The sequence below is a fragment of the Haliaeetus leucocephalus genome, unplaced genomic scaffold (genome assembly GCF_000737465.1).
Source record: "Haliaeetus leucocephalus isolate CR32 unplaced genomic scaffold, Haliaeetus_leucocephalus-4.0 Scaffold216, whole genome shotgun sequence".
NCBI lineage: Eukaryota > Metazoa > Chordata > Aves > Accipitriformes > Accipitridae > Haliaeetus > Haliaeetus leucocephalus.
Window position 1 is genome coordinate 384,191 of NW_010972652.1, and position 21,091 is coordinate 405,281.

General features: G+C 38.2%; 1 protein-coding gene across 1 annotated transcript in view; it reads left to right on the top strand.

Moving 5' to 3' along the window:
• The window catches only part of PCDH15 (protocadherin-related 15), a 369,468-nt gene that overhangs the window by 176,777 nt on the left and 171,600 nt on the right, over positions 1 to 21,091 (top strand). The window contains exons 10-12 of the mRNA XM_010566632.1: positions 4,410 to 4,616; positions 15,468 to 15,602; positions 16,750 to 16,899. Of these exons, the coding sequence (XP_010564934.1) occupies positions 4,410 to 4,616; positions 15,468 to 15,602; positions 16,750 to 16,899 (492 nt within the window). The remainder of the gene's footprint in view (positions 1 to 4,409; positions 4,617 to 15,467; positions 15,603 to 16,749; positions 16,900 to 21,091) is intronic.

The following is a 21,091-nucleotide window of genomic DNA, read 5'->3' on the forward strand; positions in this document are numbered from 1 at the left end:
GTATATTTTTGGAGAATTACAAAGAGTATGCATCAAAGGTACAAGAACTGCTTTTAGCCAGGCGTTAATTCTGGGAATATGTTTATGTAACAAATGAAAACAAATTAATTTCTCATGTTTTATATTAAATTCTTTGTATCAAACAGAAGAAAAAAGAAGTGGCTGTTAGAGAAAATGATTTCCTAAAAATTGTTTGAAAGTGAGTATTTGTAACTACCATCTTGCTAATTTCTTCTTTAGTTCTTCATTTGCTTTGTTGGACCCATCACCATGTGTAAAGGGCAAAAGGAAAAAGAACAGTTATTTGTATTTTCCAGTGGCTTAAAACAGAACTCTGGAAAAGGCATTCTAAGGAAATGAACAATTTTTTTTCTCCCTTCCAGCTTTCAGCTAAATCTTTTCAAAGAGAGGAAGAGCTTATGTCTTTCTGCTCCTATGAGTTTCAGAGCTGTTTGTTTTTTGGGTTTTGGGGTTTTTTTTTGGTTTTTTTTGTTTTTGTTTTTTTTGTTTGTTTTTTGTTTTTGGGTTTTTTTTAATATGTAACTGTGTACTTTAAAGATCAGGAAATAGATACTTTTCTCTACGGAAGTTGTGTTTTACCCTTTGTATTGGTCAGAGCCATTTCAACGTAAAGTGATAGCACTAGTCTGTAAAACTGATTAAAAGTGAGTTTTAATGACAGTCCCACAAGTACACAGGTTGGATTAGAAAAGCAGAAATTTCACAAATCTACTAAAAAGCATTAAAGGAAGGTATGCTGAGAGTTGGTTAGAATTTCAGCACTTTTTTTTTAACGCACTTTCTCTTACCAGAAGTGTTTTGTTTTGCTTTACTTCTGCTGTTGTAAAAGGAGATTCTTTCCAAGTAGGAAACAAAGACAGATGCAAAGGGCTTAGATGCTGCTGTACCTAATTCTGCCTGGCCCTTGAAGAGGAATTTCAGGTCCCGAGGTTGGCACTGGGGTTTGCTGTTTGGTGCTGGTGAAGAGTTAGGTGGGTACGGCAGCAGAGCGGGTGCATTTGTACCTGTCTTACCTCTGTACCTGAGCACCGAACCCTGAGAGCTAAGCTCTGATCCTTTGGGGATTTCCAGTCCTACCCTGATATATCAATTTCTGGATTGGTTCTGGAAAGGAGTTGCTTTCCTTGGTGGTTTCCAAACCTTGCTTATATAGATGTCTTTGGAAGCAAAACTTAATTAAATGGCAAAAGAGGTGAGCTGGATGTGGTGGTTTTCACATGGTAGCCTTGTGGTTGAGCACTTGCTAAGTGAAAGAGAGAAGTCAAGTTGTGTCCTGCTGCTGCAAGAAACGCTTGCTGCTGGCAACAAGCAGTTGGGAAGTGACTGTGACTTTCTGAAGGATAAGCTGCCTAATTCTGTCCAATTCTCAAATGGGGACGCCAAAGTTAATTATTTTGATGAGTGTACCCAACCTAGTGAACAAAAAGGAAAACACCTGCGAAGCTGAAGTGCCCCAGAGTTGAAGTGCCTGCTGAGGAAGGAATCCTTTTCATTGCAATTTTCATCTCCAGGGCCTAAAATTTTAAGTCCAATCTTAGGAACAGACATCTTTCTTTGTATTTGACTGTATGTAATTTAGCGTACTGTCTTTTCCTTCAGAAAGACGCTGCAGTACTGTGGTGATGATGTAGTAAACACCCTGCATAGATGAACGTTTCCTCCTTTAACCCAGGATGGGGTCTGTGCTCACTCATGCTTTAAAGCAAGGCCATTATTGCAGCAGCTCAAGCTGTTAAGAAGATTGGGACCCTCTCTTCTTTGCATTTTCCCTTTTTTTTTGAATCTCTTTATAGCAGTTGCAAGGAACATCAAGGTTTGTTACAAAGAATCTTGCAGCAGTTATGTGCAAACTTTTTACTGTGAAGAGGCCTATTTTTCTTTAAATAGAATAGAGTATTTAATGATGCGCAGCCATAGATCTGCTTATAAAATAGAATCAGATCGGTATGTATTTGTTGCTCATAGGGCAAACTTTTTTCTGAGATTTTTTTCCCCCATAATTTCAGTATATTAGCTTAGGCAGAAACTCTCTGTATCAGGATATTTTTGAAGTTTCATCTTACTGGGTCAGTAGCCAGAGTACTTCCAAGTAATTTGGGTGATGTTAGTCTTTACACATGAAGTTTATTTTAATTCAGTGGAGCATCAACTGCCAAATAAATCTCACCTCTGTAAATTATGTTCAGCATTTGGGAGTCACTTACCCAGTCTCCAATGCTATTGCCAGCTACTACTGTATCGGTTTTGAAATACCTTGCTGTTAACTTCCACAGGACCAGGATTTCCCCCGGGATGTTTGAGTGCTGCTCTGTTGAATGAAATTCAGTGCAATTGGAAGGTTTCTAACTAAATGCTAATAAAACCAATATATATGGTTCTCTTGCAATGACCGGTGTGAAGGCAGACTTTCTCAGCTAATGCAAATCTCTCTAAAATTTGGTTGGGATCTTCCAAATGCATCAGTCTCCTTGGGTGGACTGGTCTGCTAATTTCCTGTTATATGTTTTATTTGAATAGGAATAATTGAAGCTGGCTGAAAAAACATATTCATACCTAATATGGTAGTAATTATTTGAGGCAATTATGGGTTTGATCACTGCTAGTATCCTGTATCCTAGAAGCATATAAAAACAGCAGTAGATAAATATGTTGCCTCCTGCACCCTGGCTACTGAAATCTTGATATACCAGTGAATTAACTAGCAGAACTCCCAATTTCTTCAAGAGAGTTTTGTGTCATTAGCAGAAACTAACCTCCTAGGAAGAGCCTTATTAATTTCAGAGACTAGTGCCTGCTTACATAAATCCACTTGCCAGATCTGACCTTATCCTCGTGAGTCAGAAAATAGTCACGTACAAGCAGATAGGTTGGTGGTTGCTTTTAAATCTGCACCAGTATCACTGTTGCCCATCTCTCGGTCAAGAGTAAACCTGATGTATTTTAAAGAAGAAAATACATTTTTTCCTAAGAACTGAGTGTTTTGAATTAGTTTCTTATGAATTACTAAAGGTGTCATCACCTACTTTGAACAAAATAACAATTTTGATGTTTATACTTCTTTTTACTTGAAATGGAAGTTTTTATCATCAACAGCATACTATTGTTGCTTGGTAAACAAAGTAAAGCTTTATACAGAATTAACATTTTGCAGACAAAAAGAAAGTGTCTAAAGAAGAAATTAAAAATAACTAGTTGATGAAATCAAAATGGCATGTTTCCAGAAGAAGGCTCCTCGGATGTTGGATTTGAAAAATGAGAAATTACCTGTTTTGAAGTGGGGGAAATACCAGAATGAAAATAAAATCTCTGCAAATGAGCAGTACTGTTAACAACAGTAATTTAGGTACTCTTCTCTCTCTTCTGAAATATTTTTACACCTGAGAAGTTTATTGCACAACACACTTTCCACGTCTGCAGAAAGGTAATAGTGCACTACAGTCACAGTCCCAGGGTCTGTGTGCTTACAGATTTTGGCAATGAAGCCATAGGAACAGGAGACTGCCTTACAGTACCCTACTATTGCCTTACTACAGGGACACGTGCAGGACTATAATTAAAACTGATTTTCTCTTTATAAATTAAAGAACAAATGACTTCTTGTCTTCTCTTCCTTTGTTTATTTACTTTAATTAGTCATAGGTAGTAAAGTAAAAAAAAAAACCAAAACCAAAACAAGCAACATCATACATTTATATTGGATTAGCACACTGGAATGGGCAGTTAGTGGTTTTATGTTTAGGAAGTTTGAAAATAAGAATAAATCAGATGAAACTGTATCAGTGAGTAAATCTTGCTAGGTGGGGCATTGCCATTGAAAAGCAGGGGTTATTAATTGAAGTAAAGAATTTAGCCTGACATTAAAAAATAGGCAAAACCAAAATTAGAATCCTACTCATCTAACACTTAAAAGATGGATTTGGGGGGAGAGGGAGAGAGAGGCATATTGAGGGCAATATGCTCTTCCAGTAATGTGTAGCAAGTACCGTATGTCCACCTGTACTGTCGTCATCATTTGGTTTTAACTCTCTTGCTGGTGGTGTGGGTGTAGGTTCTGTTGTACAATCAGCAGTTTCCAGTTTTCTTTCATCCTTCAAAGATTTTCCAAAAGTCTCAATACTGATAGTTTAAGGAACTAGGTTTGCATGTGTGCTGTATAGCTTTGAGGTTCATTGTGACTATTTAAAAGGCTATTGTGATGGCGGTCTTTCTGTTCTTCTATCCAATTTCTGTTTGGTATTTCTTTCTATCATGATGCTAAGTTTCGTAATAGGGTGATCTGTACGATGTTATAACTGGATTGTAATTCTTAAATGTAAGCCAACACCAGTTAGTAACTGTTCATAGTTTTACTTGGCTGAGAGCCTTTGACAAATGAGATGCTTTTTTAGGCTGAACAAGACAACGGTCATCCTCTTCCTGCCTTTGCCAATCTGCATATTGAAGTCCTTGATGAGAACAATCAGAAGCCTTACTTCACAAGATCTACATATGAGGGCTTCATCCTTGAATCCTCCCCAGTGGGAACGACCATCTCTGACAACCAGAATCTGACTTCTCCGCTACAAATCATAGTGTTGGACAACGATGTGGAGGAGGTATGTTTCATTCTTTTATAGTGTCATACTGATGTTTACATTTTTTATCATTTTCAGAGTTCTTTTTTTTTTTTTCCTTTTTTTAATTGAGACAAAACTGGTTTGATCAATAAATAAAAAAATCTTAATATTGTTGCAGTTCCTTTTTTGTTTTCGTTCCGAGTTCTAATAGATTTGAAAGTGCGTCTGAACTGAAAAACTAATCTGTGTGTTACTCAGCTCTCCTTAAGACTGTGTTCTGTTAGAGATGACAAACGCTTAGTGCAGAGAGGAAAAAAACAAAGCATTTTGTGAGAAGGATTAATCTGCCGCACAGCATGGGGAAATGAGGGAGAGAAGCTCAAAGTGGAAGGAAGTAGTAGTTCGAACAAACCAGGAAGAAGAGGAGTAGGAGGGCAGGAGGCTAAAAGTTCAATCCATTCTTTGCTCTGCCTGGATTTTGATACTAACATTACTCATAGTAAAAATTGGGCATCTTCAAAAGAACAGCAACCAAGTAATAACAATTCCTCGCCTCTAGGGCTAATGTTTCTTCTATTCTCACCAAGGCTGTTGCTATAAATGTGTTTTTTTGATAACATTACTTTTTCCTGTAATTACTGTTGTCTCTCCAGTTGTCCCCTTTGTTCTTTTTTGTTTCTGTTCTTCTGTTCTCTTGTTATCTTCAGATACGTAAGGAAAGCTAAGTTGTAGGCATAGGTTTTGTAGTAATATTTATAGTATATGCCAATACTCTTTAATAAACTTCTTAACCTGATAGTCTGAAAACAATCTTCTGTTTCAGAAAGTTTCACTTTTGAGATAGGCAAATTCGTTATTTTTGAGAAACAAAGAGGCAATTGTCACTGAAAGATGCTTTCTGCATCACTGTCTGTGTTAGAGTGATTTATTGTCTTAAGAAGCTATTTTAAAGCCCAAACTCCTGTAGAATATCTCCTTCCTATCCATGAAAATATCTCAGTCTATTTATGGGCATTCATAAAAGTCGGTTGGCAGGCAAGTGGAAATGGCTGTTGGATCTGGCTTTCTTAGGTCTGGATAAAAGCTATGGAATAAGTGCATCTGGCAGTCATCAGTAGGCATTGCTGATGATTTGTATTGCTTGTGAAATACTCTTGTTCAATGTTGCTTTTGCTAAAAGCAAAGCAGTTTTCTTGTTTGATCAAATTAATGGGATCTTGTAGGTTGCTCAATATAGGAATAAGAAAGGTGTGCAGGTATCAGGTATGTGTTTATATTCACAATGCGTTGTCTGATTTTGCTGTATAAAATCTATTTATGTAATGTGTGCCTGAACACAACAGAAATCAAATTGTATGAGTTAGTGTCCATAGTTCTAAGTCCTTTTTAAGCTCCTAAGTTGAGAGATTTTCTTGGAAAGGCTTTTTTTTAGTTCTGAGATCATTACGTGTATTAAACAAAAAAAATGAGGATATTTTTAGATGGTTTTAGCCTAAGCAAATTTTGTTTTGTCTATTTTGTTTTATCCACACTTTCATGAAAATACTAGTAAAACCCTTTGGTTCAAATATGTCTTGGTGCATATCTGCTTGTTACAGAAGTCTGGATTTTTAGGGTACTATTTATGCCCACCTTATAACACGTGTGACTGCATATTAACTTCACAAAAATGGAAAGAGAGGCTATTAATCACCCGAAGAGTGGAAGACTGAAAGGGAGCAAGTCTGCCTGTGAGACTGATAGACTTGCATGTGCGAGAGGTACGGTCTGAAACTCAGAATATGGTTTTTGGCAAGCTGGAGAGCTTGTTGTGAACCGTTTCTGCCTGGGTTGCTGCACTGCCAGTTTGGGCGATGGACAGCTGAAAATAGTACAAAAATCTCACTGTTAATCCACAGTGCGCTGCTGGCGTTTCTCTATCTGCAAGTCCCCCAGTGTTCCAGGGACTGAGATATTTGCCCTCAAGGCTTTGTAGCTGCAATGACCTGGGAAAATACTACTGTGCATACAAAGTCCACAGTGGTAAAAGAAGTCATGGAGCATGGCTGGTGAGGGAGGGGCTGAATTCGTTGTGCTTGAAATAATTTGGAACAACTGTTTTAATTAAAGAGAATTCAGTGTCCTAGTTCAGACACTTAAATTTATGTGGCAGTTTTCCATGCCAGTGGTTTTTTGGGACTCTCTACTATTTCGTAGTAGATGATACTGTTACACTAAAGGAATGACAGAAAGACTTTAGACTTCATTAACCTCCAGAGGTTTCTCAGGTTGTAGTTAATAGTGCTCTGATTAACCTTTCCCTGGCAGTTGCACAACTCTACCCGCAAGATGTCAAAGGCAGATTTGATAATACAAGGTTCTTTGATGTAACTATATATTAGATCATATACAAGGCTGAAAATTAAGATTACTTTGAACTGTTGAATCCTGAATTTGGGCTCTTTGAATGAATCATGTAACTACCAGGTAGTTAGTAAAGCACATGGTATTTGTATACTCTCAAGCTGCAAATATTTAGTATCAAAAAATTCTGCATGGAAGAGTAATTTGTTTATTTAATATAAACTGCTTCATGGGGTTTCGTAACGTATTCCTGGTATTTGTGTTCCCCACCAAAAGTGCTTTCTGTTACTGATTTTGTCAATACAAGTTCAATACTTCAAGTTTTGAGGGGTGCCCTGAAATTCATCACAAGCAGTTTGACCATAGTGTTCCACATTTTATTGTTGTGCCTCCTCTGTAGTACATCAGCATGTTCCCATGAAGTCATCTCAATATTTGGATATTGAATAGTGTGGTTCATTAATATACTTGTGTTTGCCTGCACTAGAAATTTTAACATAGGTGTGGCCTAAATATTTGTAGTTTTAATTGCATCACTAATAATAAAAAAAAATCTGTCCAATCTGCAGCAGATATTTCAATTGGGAGCACTACCATACCTTAAATAATCTGCATCCAAAGATGATGAAAAACAAATTTATCGTTCTTGAACACAAGCTGCTTTAGGCAGATGACCAGAAGCTGTTAAATATTTCTGTGTCTCAGTACAAATAGACCTGAAATTTCATATCCACAGGAAATGGCCATTCAAGGGCCCAGAAGTATTTCCTAGTGAACTTAACACTTGGTTGTTTTACATCATGTTTTTATTTTCATTGAATAATGAATAACAGGAGTTTGGTTAAGTTAATGAAAACCTAGTTCAGTCACATGACACAAAATGAGACAGAGCCAAAGGTTTTCCAGTGAATTATTTTTGTTTATTGTTGAAAAAGTGTAATATTTCAGTGTTGCATGATGAATAACTGCCAAGGATTTCTAGACTGGGAAATGATGTGGCATAAAGACTTAATTTTGACACCCCACCCCATCCCTCCAAAGTGAGGACAAACCAATGAAGATCTCTGGCCCTGCTGGGATGTAATGAATGCCATGTGCCTGGGGAGATGGGCTGCGGGGGAACCTGACCGGTGGCCCTCTTCTTCTGTCCTTCTCCTTGCTGCTAGGATGGCTCTGTACCTGCAAGGCTACTTCCCTTAGGTATGGGGCGATAAGGGCCGGCGGCGTGGCCAGAAGTGCTCATTACCAAGCCTGGGAAATACAGGGGGAGGGAAGGGTTGCTCCTTCTCAGCAACCTGAACTGCTCGGGGAACCTGGTGTCAGATTTGGTGACTGTATCAGTCTTCTCTCTTGCATGTTCTGCTGATGCTTAAGACCAGCCAGATCTGATCCATCAGCTCTGCCAGAGGTGGTGCCTCCTCTCTCCTTCCAGGATGCTGTAGACTTATCTCAGGGCATAGGGATCTGCCTGCAGCTGCAGAGGTGATGATCAGCCTTGTCCTGGGGTGGAAGTGCTCTGTGCAATTTCCTATTCCATTGGCATCATCTGGCTCATGCCAGCACAGCTCTTTCCAATTCTATGAAATGATGCAGGTGTAACATGGATCTGAGGGAGTAGAGAATCAGATGTAACTGCTTGTGTTGTGTGTTACTACATACGTCAGTGATTCATGTAGTGCTTATAACCTGTTCCTGGCATGAGACTTCCAGCAGAGTAAGACTTGGAGTGCAGCAATTGCATATAACTCATACATAAAATGGCCAGACAAACTAAAGTGACAGGTACCTTCTTGCTGGGTCTAGATTGGTAGCTCAGGGTGGGTTAGTAAGCACAGGTAATGCTTATTAACGTCTGCAGGTCTTAATGTTCTGATGGCTTCATTTTATCTTAGTAAATTAGTGTATTTTGTAAGTAGGGATTGCTGAGGAGAAGTTAACATATCCTCTACATGCTTGTGCATGTTAAGTTTCCAACAGTGACACTGGCTAAACATAATGTACTCAGTCTTTTAATCGACAAATCACTTGAGATTATATTTCATACTAAAATATCCCTGTCCTCTGATAAATGCATGAAGAAAGTGGTCATCATAACTCTGTATCTTAAGAGAAAAACAAAACTCATTCTGAATTTAAACCCTGTAGGAATTCTAATAGAGTCCTGCTATAAACCTTCCAAAAATTAATTTATAGATGTGACATTGCAAACAGACCTTTAACTGGAGCAGCACTGCCAAGTGCTGATATAATTAAGTGGTCTGTTTAAATGGCATAAATTAAATTAAGCCACATGAGTACCTTAAGACCTGAGTAAACTAAAGCTGAGATGAGGAATTTAAACAGCATGATCTGATAGCTGTTTACATAAGGCTTCCCAAGCCACTTGCTTCCTTACTCTTTTGCTTCCATGGGAGAGTTCCAATTTCTTCTACTCCGGTGCCTAGGGTTGGTGAAAAAGCTACACAGTAACTGCCTTGTATGCCAAATCTTGTTGAATCTCTCTTAAAAAAAAGAGAGCAGCTACCAAGCTGAAAGAAGCTAATCAGCATTCATATCCATTACATACTACTTGACTACCAAGGCGTTTACCAATACCACATGCAGTGTCTTGATGAATAAACTCGGGGTGTAAGGTAATTTGTGCATTGCTTATAAGAACACAAAATTGATGTTGTGTTTGTAAGGTGTGCCAGTGTGTGTTCAAAAGCATTTAATGTGTCCTAGCATGCGTTCAGAAAAACACCTGTGCAGTAAGCCTGATGCTTCTGCAGATACCTACAGCCCAGTGCAGCATTCCTGGACCGCAGAGTATGACGCAGGTCAGTTACTACCATAGGTTCCTCTCCAGATCCTTTTCTACCAGACCAGTTTCTTGTTTTATGCTTCCGTTGTCTTTGAAGTTGAAGTCAAACTAAGTAGATGTTTGGTCAACATCTATGTTTCCAGAGAACTTGTTTAAAGAGTTATTATTTTACATGAAGGCATCTCAGTAGCAACCTGAGAGGACAGAGCAAATAATGGATAAAGTAACTTTTCAATGTAACTACACATGTAGGTTATGGATTTTCAATGATATATCCAGATAAGGAAAAATAATGGATTATTTTTTTATCCAGGAGTACTGAAGCATTTTAAGTACTGAAGTGTTTTTCCCTAATATTTGCCTGATTGCTTATATCTTTCACTGTTATTGCTTGAACTTGTTTTGCAGCCAGTATTCTCTCAAGAGGAGAGTTCTCATAATACTGCTATCCCTGTGTAACACTTCTGTGACATTCTAATAGTCACATTACAAAATAATAATTCAGGAAATACTCTTCCCTAATGTAACAGCCGATTAATATCATTATTGAAACAAACAAAAGGGAAAGACAAAGCAAAAAGGCTGCTTCTCTTTCTTTAGGATTTACAAAGATAGGTTTTTTCTTCTCCGAATCTTTCTGCTTAAGAAGGAAAAATAAAAATCATAATATTGAATCACTACCGTAGCATTGTATTTCTTCCTTTATTTGTGTAGGATGAATATCTAATGTTTTCTGCTTTCTGAAGCTATTCTGTCTCTGAGTTCCTTGGAGTCCTCAAGGAAATTTTTTTTTATCTTCCCTGTTTTAAACAAATGCTATTACTAATTAGCAGAAGTGCTGAAGATGCTGACATTTGTTTCTTGCCCTCTCCCAAGAGTGCCTCATTTGTATGAGGAACAGAAGATTTTTTTCAAAACTTCTCTGTTGGCTTTTCATTCAGGGAGGGGCATGGCCCTTTGCACCTCAACTTGAAAAATTCTAAAAAAATGTTGTAGCACTTTTTAGTGTCTGACTTTATAGTCATGCTTGTGCCTAAGCCCTTGCTTTGTGCAGGGACTGGAGAGCTTTTGGTGGTGATTGAAAGAAATCAGAATTAAAGCACTGCTCGGCATCCATCCTGGTTCTCTCATTAGTCTTTTGACATCTTTTCCTCCAAAGCAGAGATGACAGAAATGGTGAAGAGCTTTTTAATTGTTATTTTAAATCGTACAATTAGATCTTATTTAAATGAACTCACTTTAAAGAAAGAAGAGTTTAAGGACAAAAAATTATTTGTAGCTTGTCCTGGGCAAAGTTGTCTCAGACTGGTTTACCTCCCTCAGGTTTTCAGTTGCTCAGAATTTAGGCTTGATTTGTTCTCCTCCTTGGGATCTGTTGATCTAAGGGGGTTTGTGACTAAAGCCATCATGAAGACTTCTCAGGAGGCTGTGCTTCAGGTTATTCTGATTTTTTTTCAGGTTATTCAGGTTTTTCTGATATCTAATGGTAATGTTAAAGGTGCAGGAAATTCACTGCAGGTGCTGTGTCTTCCTTGTCTATTCCATCCAAGCTATTGTGAACTTGGAGGACCCTGTCATCAGGCCCTGCAGAACTCATCTCGCACAAGTTAGAGAAAAGCAGTGAGATCAGTGCCAACACAGTCAGGTTGCTAACGCCTTGTCAGTGGGACTGAGAATCTCACTTGCTTTCCCTCTGCAAGACTGTGAATCTCAGATTTTTCCAGTGAAAGACATGAGTGGAAAAGATTTTCTACTTTCACCTGGCAGTGAGGAGGGCAAATGCTGGAAACATGTCTTCAACAAAACAACTCTCTTCCATGGGCATTTCAGTGCTGATCATCCTCCCCATGAAGAATGTTGGAAAACCAAGATATGTCATTAAATTATCTTTGTTATCGCTACAGCTTTTTGGACACAAGCCTGTGCTAGCAATCAGGAAGCCTAAGCGGTCCTGATACTCTTGGAGCTTGTTCTGGCTACCCTGGAGAATTTAACAGCCAAATATATTCCCTCTAAAAAGTCCTTGGGGATGTTGAAACACATACAGAATACATGTCATTGTCTGCTCATTCTTGACAATATGATGTAATTTTGGTTTAATCTTAGTAAATTGTAGAAAACCGTTTGCTTTAGGAAGAGCTTGTAAGCCCTTGTGGGAGGAAAGAAGCAGCAGAAATGTAACATGAACATCCGCACAGGCTTTCAAACTTTCAGGAACTTCTCCAGAGATTTTCAAGCAGAAAAAAATCAAACCCATTGTTTATTAAGAGTGCATTGGAGCACTTTCTGTGTCTCATTTTACTGTATTTTTCTCTGTAACCATTTTTTCCCCAAATGTACTGCTTTTATGATGTCCATCAGTATCAGGTTTGTGCTTCTTTACTTGTCCTCATTTTTATATCATGTGTTTTTCTTTGTAGCTTGCACCAGGTGCCATTCCTGTAGGTATTGGGTATATTGTTTGTAAAACTACTTTTTGTTTTAATTGCCTGATTTATTTGGTTATTTCTCCCTGTCCTCCTCCTTTTTCTTTGTAACTGTTGGTGTTTGAGACTGGGACTGTCACTTGTTTTATGAAGCCTGCAAAGAGCCCTTTAAACACATTGGACCAAATTCATTTAGGGCATAAAGTTGTACTGTGATTACGCTGTGATTGCTTTATGTTCATTAAATAATTATATGTCTTTATAGAAATCTTAAGTATTACAGAAAGTATTTCTTTAATTTAAGAAGTACCTACTAGTCAGTTTGAAGTATGTAAACCATATTAGGTTTGAACTGTGTGCTTGAAATGGTCCTTGCAGGTTGCACGTATACTCTTTTGTGTGGATTCTGATAGTTTTCTACTTAAAATTATGTGCTAAACAATTTGTGAGAGACAAGCTAGTCTACGTAACCCAGTAACGTAGTCAGAAATCACAATGCCTAAGTCCAGGCCCCAAAATAAAATGATAGCTTAAAAAATTAAAGTATTGGAAATAGTGTTGGCAACAAAGATGGATTGTTTCCCACAATTGTATTCTGTCACAGATTCTGCCACATAAAATGTTCGCAGTTAAGTCAAGCAGACTTTCTTTCAGCATAAAATGTGATAAAAATGTAAAAGCCTAACAATGCCAAGATTAAGCAATAAATTGCTTTGTAGGTCTGACATGCATGGAAGGTAGTAGAAATAGGCATTGATTGCAGTAAAGGCAATTTAATTTACACATTAGGATAAAATTTCTAATACAAGAATAGCTAAGGAGTAGGATAGATTACTTTGGGAGTGTATGGGATCTCCATCATTGGTTTTTCTCAAGAACAAATTAGGAAAAAAATACTGTTTATTAGTGTTAAAAATGGCATGACAAGCAAGAACTGTAACAACTAATCAGGGTTTTTGTAAATCACATTTTTTACTGACTTTGTAGTGTCTACAAAGTGAACAATTATTGGCAATTACCTTCTGTAATTTTTCATGGAAAAAAGAGATTTCCATTTGCATTGCTAGCTGTAAAATGAATTTTAATTTTACTGAAAGTTGGCATAGTTGCAGCAAAGCTTTAGGCAATAGGAAACCACTCATGTGGAACACTTTGATATTTCTTTCACGTAGCTTTCAGAAACTGAAATAGTTTCTCATTTAAATAGTATAATCTTAGCCTTCCAAAACGTGTGCTTTAGAGTATTGTGGATTGCTAAAATAAGTTTCTCTTTCTCCTTCTGTTGTACTAATCTGTCCTCGTAGTTGTTGATTATGACACTTAGTGCATGTTAGGGTTAGCTCAAGTGTTTATGCCTGCTGTGCTGTAGGGATTGGTGAACTTGCCAGTGGTCTGTTTTCTTTTTTTAATTATGTAGGAATGACAGTAATGACAGGGTAGGAGTTAGCATTTTGGATTCAGGTTGAGAAAATGTTCAGAGAAAGAATATAATGCTACTTTTTGGGATATTTGTTGAATTCAGCTATTTCTGACTGCTTTGTGTGTCCTGCTCTGTATGGGGTGGGTTCTGTAGAATTATGTTGGAAAGAGCTAGTAAAAATACTTTGGAAGTTATGCCTTGTGCGGCCACTGGATTTTCTGTTATGTTTTATTCACGGTACTATTCCTCTGATTCCTCATGTCCACGTTACTTGGGGCAGTTCAAAACAGTTTTTATAGGACTCTCCTAGCCTTTTGTGTTTTGCCTGATCACATTTGCATTACTCTTTTGTAACCTTGCTTCATATAACAGAAATAAACTAAATAACTGATGACCGACAGTAGCACATTAAGTCAGGTTAAATTAACCAGATTACATACAAGGACACAGAAATGTTTGTTGGAATCCTGTAGGCGGTAAAAGGTAATGTAGTTTATTTTAAAATATAACTGTAATGCAGAGTGACCCTTGGAGTCTAATCAGTTTAATAACTCAGTAGCATCTTTAAAGAGATGGGTGAAGATGTTGAGGTATTTCATCGTGGTCGCAATTCATGCTTCTGTCATTTCAACAACACAGACATCCCAGAAATGTGCCTTAATTTATGGGGCTTTTCAGAACCACGAGGACATACAGAGTTTAAACACCTTTTTTGCCAGCTCTGTGCTGGCATCCAGCAGACTGCAGGGTAAGAACCAAGGATAGGAAGTCCATTTTGCAGCTTTGTATCCATCTGGTAAATTCACACTGGAAGGAACTGGCTTGAGGTTCTGGACTTCAATTAATCTCCTTTATTCCCTGTGCAATACAGTAATAACTTCTGATTCTGTCTGTGGCAGAAACATTCCTCCCCTTTCTGCTAGCTGAGATTCCATTTGCCTCCAAATTAATTTCAGTCTTTCTCCCCAGGGAACATTTCATTTTTCTTCCCCCTATTCTTATAATCTGCCAACCATGTTAGGAGAGAGGATGGAAACTGAAGGATGAGTTCCTGAGTGGCTGCTCAGGATATCTCATGAGGCGTTGCCCTCTCTTTATGTTGTCGCATGGTTTTGCACGCAGCATTAAAACTGCAGCACCGCTCTTGGTGCTTGCCCAGTTGTACATGGAGCCATCCGGACCTGAAATCCATTTTCCCAGCAGGCTACCTAGGGAAGTCATGAGTAACAAATTTACAATGCCTTGATTTGCCTTTTTTTTTGTTTTCCCTCTTTACCTTAAAATATTACTTTCTATTGAACATTATACCACAGTTGCTTTACTATGGTTTTCACCTCATGAATGAGAGATTTATAATTCTGCATCAATATATTTTGATTCTTTTTGAGATATAAAGAAGATCACTGAACAGCATCTATTTAGCGATATGCTTCAACCCATGATTATCTTTTTTCATTGCACCAACCCAACTGTTTTATTGCTCCATTAATCAAGATAAGTTTGGGGTTTAATATGGTTGAAGACAAATGCTTGAATCTGGTTTCTTATATTGGTAAGGTATATTTGGCTTAATTATTGTTTTAATGAAAAAAAGCATCATTTAAAACTAGCAGGTACAGGTATTTGTTTACCATTGGGTTTACTTACTCTATAGGTTAAAGTGTATTTTTAATACATTCTTCATCAAGAGGATTGGATTTTTAGATCAGCAGTGTTATTTTTATGGGGTGGGTTGTTTGGGTTTTTTTACAGTTTTGTATATCCGTTTAGTCACAGTATTTGTACTTTCTGCTTATTTAGATATCAACTAAAATAAGCTGTTGCATTGAATATTTGGAAACTTAATGGTATATATGAATTTATAATAAAATGCTCTCTTTTTTTAATATTCTTCAAAGACCAAGGATCCCCAGCTCCATCTCTTTCTGAACGATTACAATACATTTTTCACTGTGACTCAGAGTGGCATCACCCGCTACCTCACCCTGCTGCAGCCTGTCGACAGAGAAATCCAGCAGCTTTACACCTTCTCGGTAAGCTAAATGCACTTGAAGGCACATCAGGCCTTGTTCAGCGCAAATGTTGAAAAATCATTAGCTATAACAGTGTTGTAGATTATTAAAATGGTACAGAAGAAGAAAAACAGTGAAGGATGAGCAGCAGCAATAGCGGGGGTGGGGAGTTGATAATTGGAGTAGTGTGCTCTTCCGAAATGCGTGTGCTTGGTTTGGCGGCAACGTTTTAGATCCCCTACCAGCATCATCTCCATGGTCTCAGGCTTGTATCCTGCTCCTCACCACCCTCCCGTGACACAGTCTGACTCTTTTCTTTTGTACCCAGCATGGCCTTTGAGGCCACTTTTGCCTTTTCTTTTCTCAGCCCTCGAGCTAGGAACATGACACCTGTAGTGGCCTTTCTGCTTTATTTTAGTACAAAATGGAAAAGTAGGCTAACATAAACCACAGCCAGCAGTATTTAAAAAAAGGAAAAAATACCCAAAGCTTAAATGGACTTAATAGTCCCTCAGGCATTTCCCAGTCTGTGAGTAAACATCTTAACAGTCCTAAAGCAATTTGCAAATGTGTTGTAGGGAAACCCTGTTCTTCTGCAGGGTTTCCCAATCAATGCTTCTGTATTTTCTGTCTGTTTAGTATGTGAGAGGAGAGCTCAGATTTTCTCTATGGAGTAAGAAGGCCTCTAGCTCTTTTAAGTCCCACCTTAAAATGCTGTCTTTGAGGTTTAACATATGTATAGCACGTCCTGTGTATGGCCATGCCCAGGTGAGACTCGCAGTGTTAGACAGGGTTGTGAGCTGTTCAGGCCAGGCCCTGCTCCTTGAGGGTGTTCAGCACAGCTGGGGACGGATTCTGCTCTTCCAGCCATGGGCTGCAGCTCAGATCCCAGCCCCAACCCTGGGAAACAGTTATTCCCCTCTCATTTCTCCTGCTAATCTGACACAGTATGTTTTAAAGGTGGTGTTTCATTTTGCTTTTGCCCTGAATCTTGCACACTGCAGGCTCAAGCTCAGCTGCAGCCTCCTGTAATTGTAAGTGCAGACAAAAATGAAATATTGAAATGCTGATTTTTAATTGTCATACTATATTTTCTCATAGGTGGAATTGTATTAAGAATACACCATTAAAATATGTTCCTGTTCTGCTTTTTTTTTTTATCTTGAAGATGACTGCTTCTGATGGTGTACAGGAGAGTGTCCCAGTGACAGTCAATATCCTGGTGATTGATGCAAATGATAATTCCCCAGCGTTCTCCAATATATCATACAATGTCAAGATTTATACAGATATGAGGCCTGGGGAAGGCGTTATAAAGGTAATTTCAGGTCTTTTTATTAGCTTTGTTAACTCAGTTTTTGTTAGCAGTAGATGGGCTTGTTAATACAAATTGGAAATGCACTGAAAACAGCTACAAATGAAGTTTCTGTATCTCCATCCACTTTATTAGTTATGTAGCTATTAAACAGTTGCTAATACTATATGATAGGCCTGTCTTAGATGTATAGCTGCAGTCCAGCTCTTTCATCTGAAGTTTTACAAAACCTTTTCATCTGAAAAATCTCAAAAGAAAAAATTATTATCCTGTATTAGCGGTAAAACGTTTGGGGAGAACAGATAAACAGTTCAGTAGAACACAACCAGAAATGTTTTACCATGTCATAAAACCTTTTGGTTTTTACAGAACCCTAAGTCATTCGTTTATAGAGCAAATGAGCAGTGAAAAATGTGTTGAACACGGGCCCAGAGAGAGAAGCAGTTTTAATTAAAGTTTACAAGCACTGATTTATGTTTCAGTGTAGACTGGAGGTGAATTGTGGTTGCGCTGCAGTTAATGTAAAAAAGGCTTTTTTGTGCGGTATTTCTTCTAAGATCTCAGCCATGCTCCTGAGTGCTTCCAGTCTAGGTGGATGAGAAGACAAGATACTGTTAGTGGAGGTCGGCATTCAAGGGTGGTAGAAGGCAGTGGGAGTATTGGGGGAAAAAAAATTCATCAGCCAACTTCAGTAGTAAAATACCATTTTCTGAAATATAATCAGGAATTAAGCATTTGAAGGTAACAGTGATTTAACAGTATTAGGAGAGAGGTCAGTGTCTGTTCTGGCCTATGCTCTACTTGGGCTGTATTGACTTGCCACGTTTGCTATCTTCGTTAATATTATTCTTGTCTTTTCATCAGTCTGGGCTCAAGTGCTTAAAAAGCATCAGTGAGAGCCATGGGGACATTTCCAGCAAGATCTGAGGGAAAGATAAAAGTTTTAAACATAATTAAGTTCCTTCAAGCTATGCACAAGGCTGTGTGGAAAAAAAAATAATAAAAAGAGACCACATATTGTTGTCCTGAACGAGCAAAAGGCAGGTAGAGCTCAGGAGCTCTGCGTAGGGTTTGACATCAGGAGCTGTATTTGCAACATCTCGTAAACTCCCAACTCCCTGGATAAACATGTGGATTTTGTGATACAATACATTCACTTGATATTTAAGGTACAGACATACATACAGTGCTGAAAAAATTTAAATCAAGTTTTTTTTCCTAAAGGTTAAGCACTCTAGTCCAAAAAGAAATCATTAGGGTTGTCGCATGGCCTTTGTTGTGCAGGGCATCAGGCAAAGTAGCGTGCTATGGATTTGAAGTATCTGAGTATCTGTATGTTTTTTCCCTATTAAAGGTGCATGTGCCAGGAAATGTGAGGCGGAAGATGTTGCTAAATGAGATTGCAGCATGTGTGAAAAGAATGGTTGCAGTACCCACAGCTGGCCTTAAGGATGCTCTGAGCTGCCCGAATTGTGTTTATGATACTTGGGATGAAGTAGAGCAGCTATTGTGCTTTTCTAAAACAGCTGCAATGCAAAAGTACTTCTGTGTTCAAAGGGAACATGCTGTTCTAAGGGTTATACTTTCTGGTGATTCTACTGCGAATATTTTCAGAACCTGGAGGCGTGCAAAGAGCAGGAGTACAAATTCCTTAGTAAATTGTTCCTTCTGGGAAAAAGCAAGAGGGCAGCTCTGCCATCCGCGTTAGCCTGTGCCACCGCTAGCTTAGCAGAGACACAAGTTACTTCTTCGTGAGCAGATATGGTCTGAGAAACTATTATGTTCCTGTTCCTCCACTGCTCATTGCAGCAGTTACCTTTTGCCTCCCCACACTGACATTGCATAACTGCTTGTATGAAAAGCATCGATCAGATCAATGCAATTATGCAGAGTAGAAACACTGCAAGGATGAAAAAGAGTAAGGGCAGAAATGGTAAGAAGAAGAGTTTAGATGTGACTATTGTGCAGAGCATTTGAACTTAGCTAATGCCTGAAGTAGATCTGGAACAGGTCCCTTTTCTAGACTGACACTGTGAAGTTGGAAATGAGCAGTGGGAAGGTCAGGTCTTAAACTTGCCTTTGCTAAAAATTAAAATTATTTTGGAAAAAAAGGGGGTTGAGAGTGAGGTTGTTTTCCCCTATTCCACGCTTCTGTCTGCAAGGTCAACACGTGGTTACTTTCAGACTATGATCTTATAATGTGGCCTAGAGGTGGAAGGTAGAAAATTCTGGCTGTTTTGGGAGTGGAGTGGTTTTTCAACTAATCTTACATTGCCAGATGATCTGAGTTTATAAACAAACTGACATAAAAAAAAGCTAAGTCATCTTAAGATTTCTGCGTACTGTGATAATGCCAGTAATAATGATTTCAGGCTGCTAGGGTATATGGGAAGTTGCTTGCCTTGTTATTTTGCCCAGGCTGCAGGCACCGAGTCTTTCATTCAGTGTTATAGGACTGTGAGAAATGGGATTTGTCTTGTGGACTTATGAGTAGCCACCGAGTCTGTGGTGCCACAAAGAGCCATGGGTTTCCGTAGGCCAGGAAGGTGGGTATGTGCTGCCAAATCACTGTTTGCTTCTGCTTTATAAATACCTTCTCAAATGGAAAACAGGGGTTTTTTTAATTTTTTTTTTTTTTTTTACTGCTAATACAGTGATTTTGATGACATAATTAGCTTGCTCTCTGTGTATGGAATAAACTCATCTTGTAACTCTATCTCATCATTGGTTTAAGAATCATTTGAGATTCTTTGTTGGGAGATGATGATCAGCTTTGATAGCTCCCAGTGGAAAATGACCCAGGTCAGATATGATTAGTCTATAAAAAACATTTTCTCTAATCGGAGAAAGTAGGTTAGAGAAAGAGCTCTGACCTCAGTGAATCTGTACAATCTCATAATCATTTACACATAAGCACTGGCTTGCACTTAACTCTCTACTCAGACTTATTTTCAGAGAAGATCAAGAAAATATTTCTCTTGTAAAGCATGTCACCTTTCTACAAAAATGCAAATTTCTGCATAGCAATGTAAGTGCTCTCATGTAGTTGCCACTTTGATTTTATTATCCTGAGGGTAATAAGGGATTAAGAAATTTTTTTTCTTTTTTTTTGCTGAGTGCAGTTGCATGAAAATGTACAAGTAACCCCAGTTTGTGCCTGCTTGTTGTCCCATTTTGTGGGAAATTATTTTGATTTTACTCCTGGAAAAAACACCCAAACATAGTAGTTAACAGTTTGGACTGTGTTTGCTGTCTGGGACGCTCTTAAAAAAAAAAAGTAGAACAAAAAATCCTCAGGCTCTGCTTGAAAATAACCACAAATAGCAGGAAAAAAAAAATCCATTACAAATTAAATTCAATTCCTTCCCCCTCCCCCCCCCAAGTGATTAGAGCAAGGCATTTCCCTTCTTTCCCTGTTGCCTTTAAGAGAAGTCAGCAAAACAGTGGAAACAAATTTGTGTGCTACTGAGTTGTATTCGTTTCATCTGGGAGCCTGGTGGTGGTTGGTTATCTACCTTTTGCCTTCCAGTTGTATGTGTTAGCTGCAGCTTTGCATGGCTGCTCGTGTATTTTTTAGAAAGTTGGTGGATACCGTGATAGAGGAGCTTGCCCCCTTTATAGGAATGACCTCCCTCCACTTTGTGAGGATACAGAGTGGAACATGAAATCTCTGCTCCCTGACTTCTTGTGCAGGAGCTACGGCAATACCATCGGGGTGTTGAAAACAGAATTGGTTTGGGAAGTTTTTATTTCAGTTGTCTACTCTGAGTACTTGTGAGATTGAGGCCTTGGTTGAGGAGAGTATTTTCTCACTAAAGTTTAAATGTCTGTATATTCTGTCCCTTTCAGCTTGAGAATTTCTTATCTGATTTTTTCCTTCTGCTTTTATAGCTATTTTATTGTGCTCTCTGAGAGAGACAATAGCTGATTCAGAAATCTGTCATTTAAAACATTTAAATGTGTGGTAAATAATAATAATAATCACTAGAAAGACTGATTAATACTGAATGGGTTAAAGTACTTAATTCCATCTTTTTTTTATATTACTATAATTTTGCTGTCCTGTTTTCCACTTTTCTATTAGTACTTTCTTCCTATGATTCAGGTATTTAAACTAGTTACGCATTGATGTTTAGAGTATTCAGCAGCGATGCAGTAATATTTCACGAGTAATTTAAATCCACTCTGTTTCTTT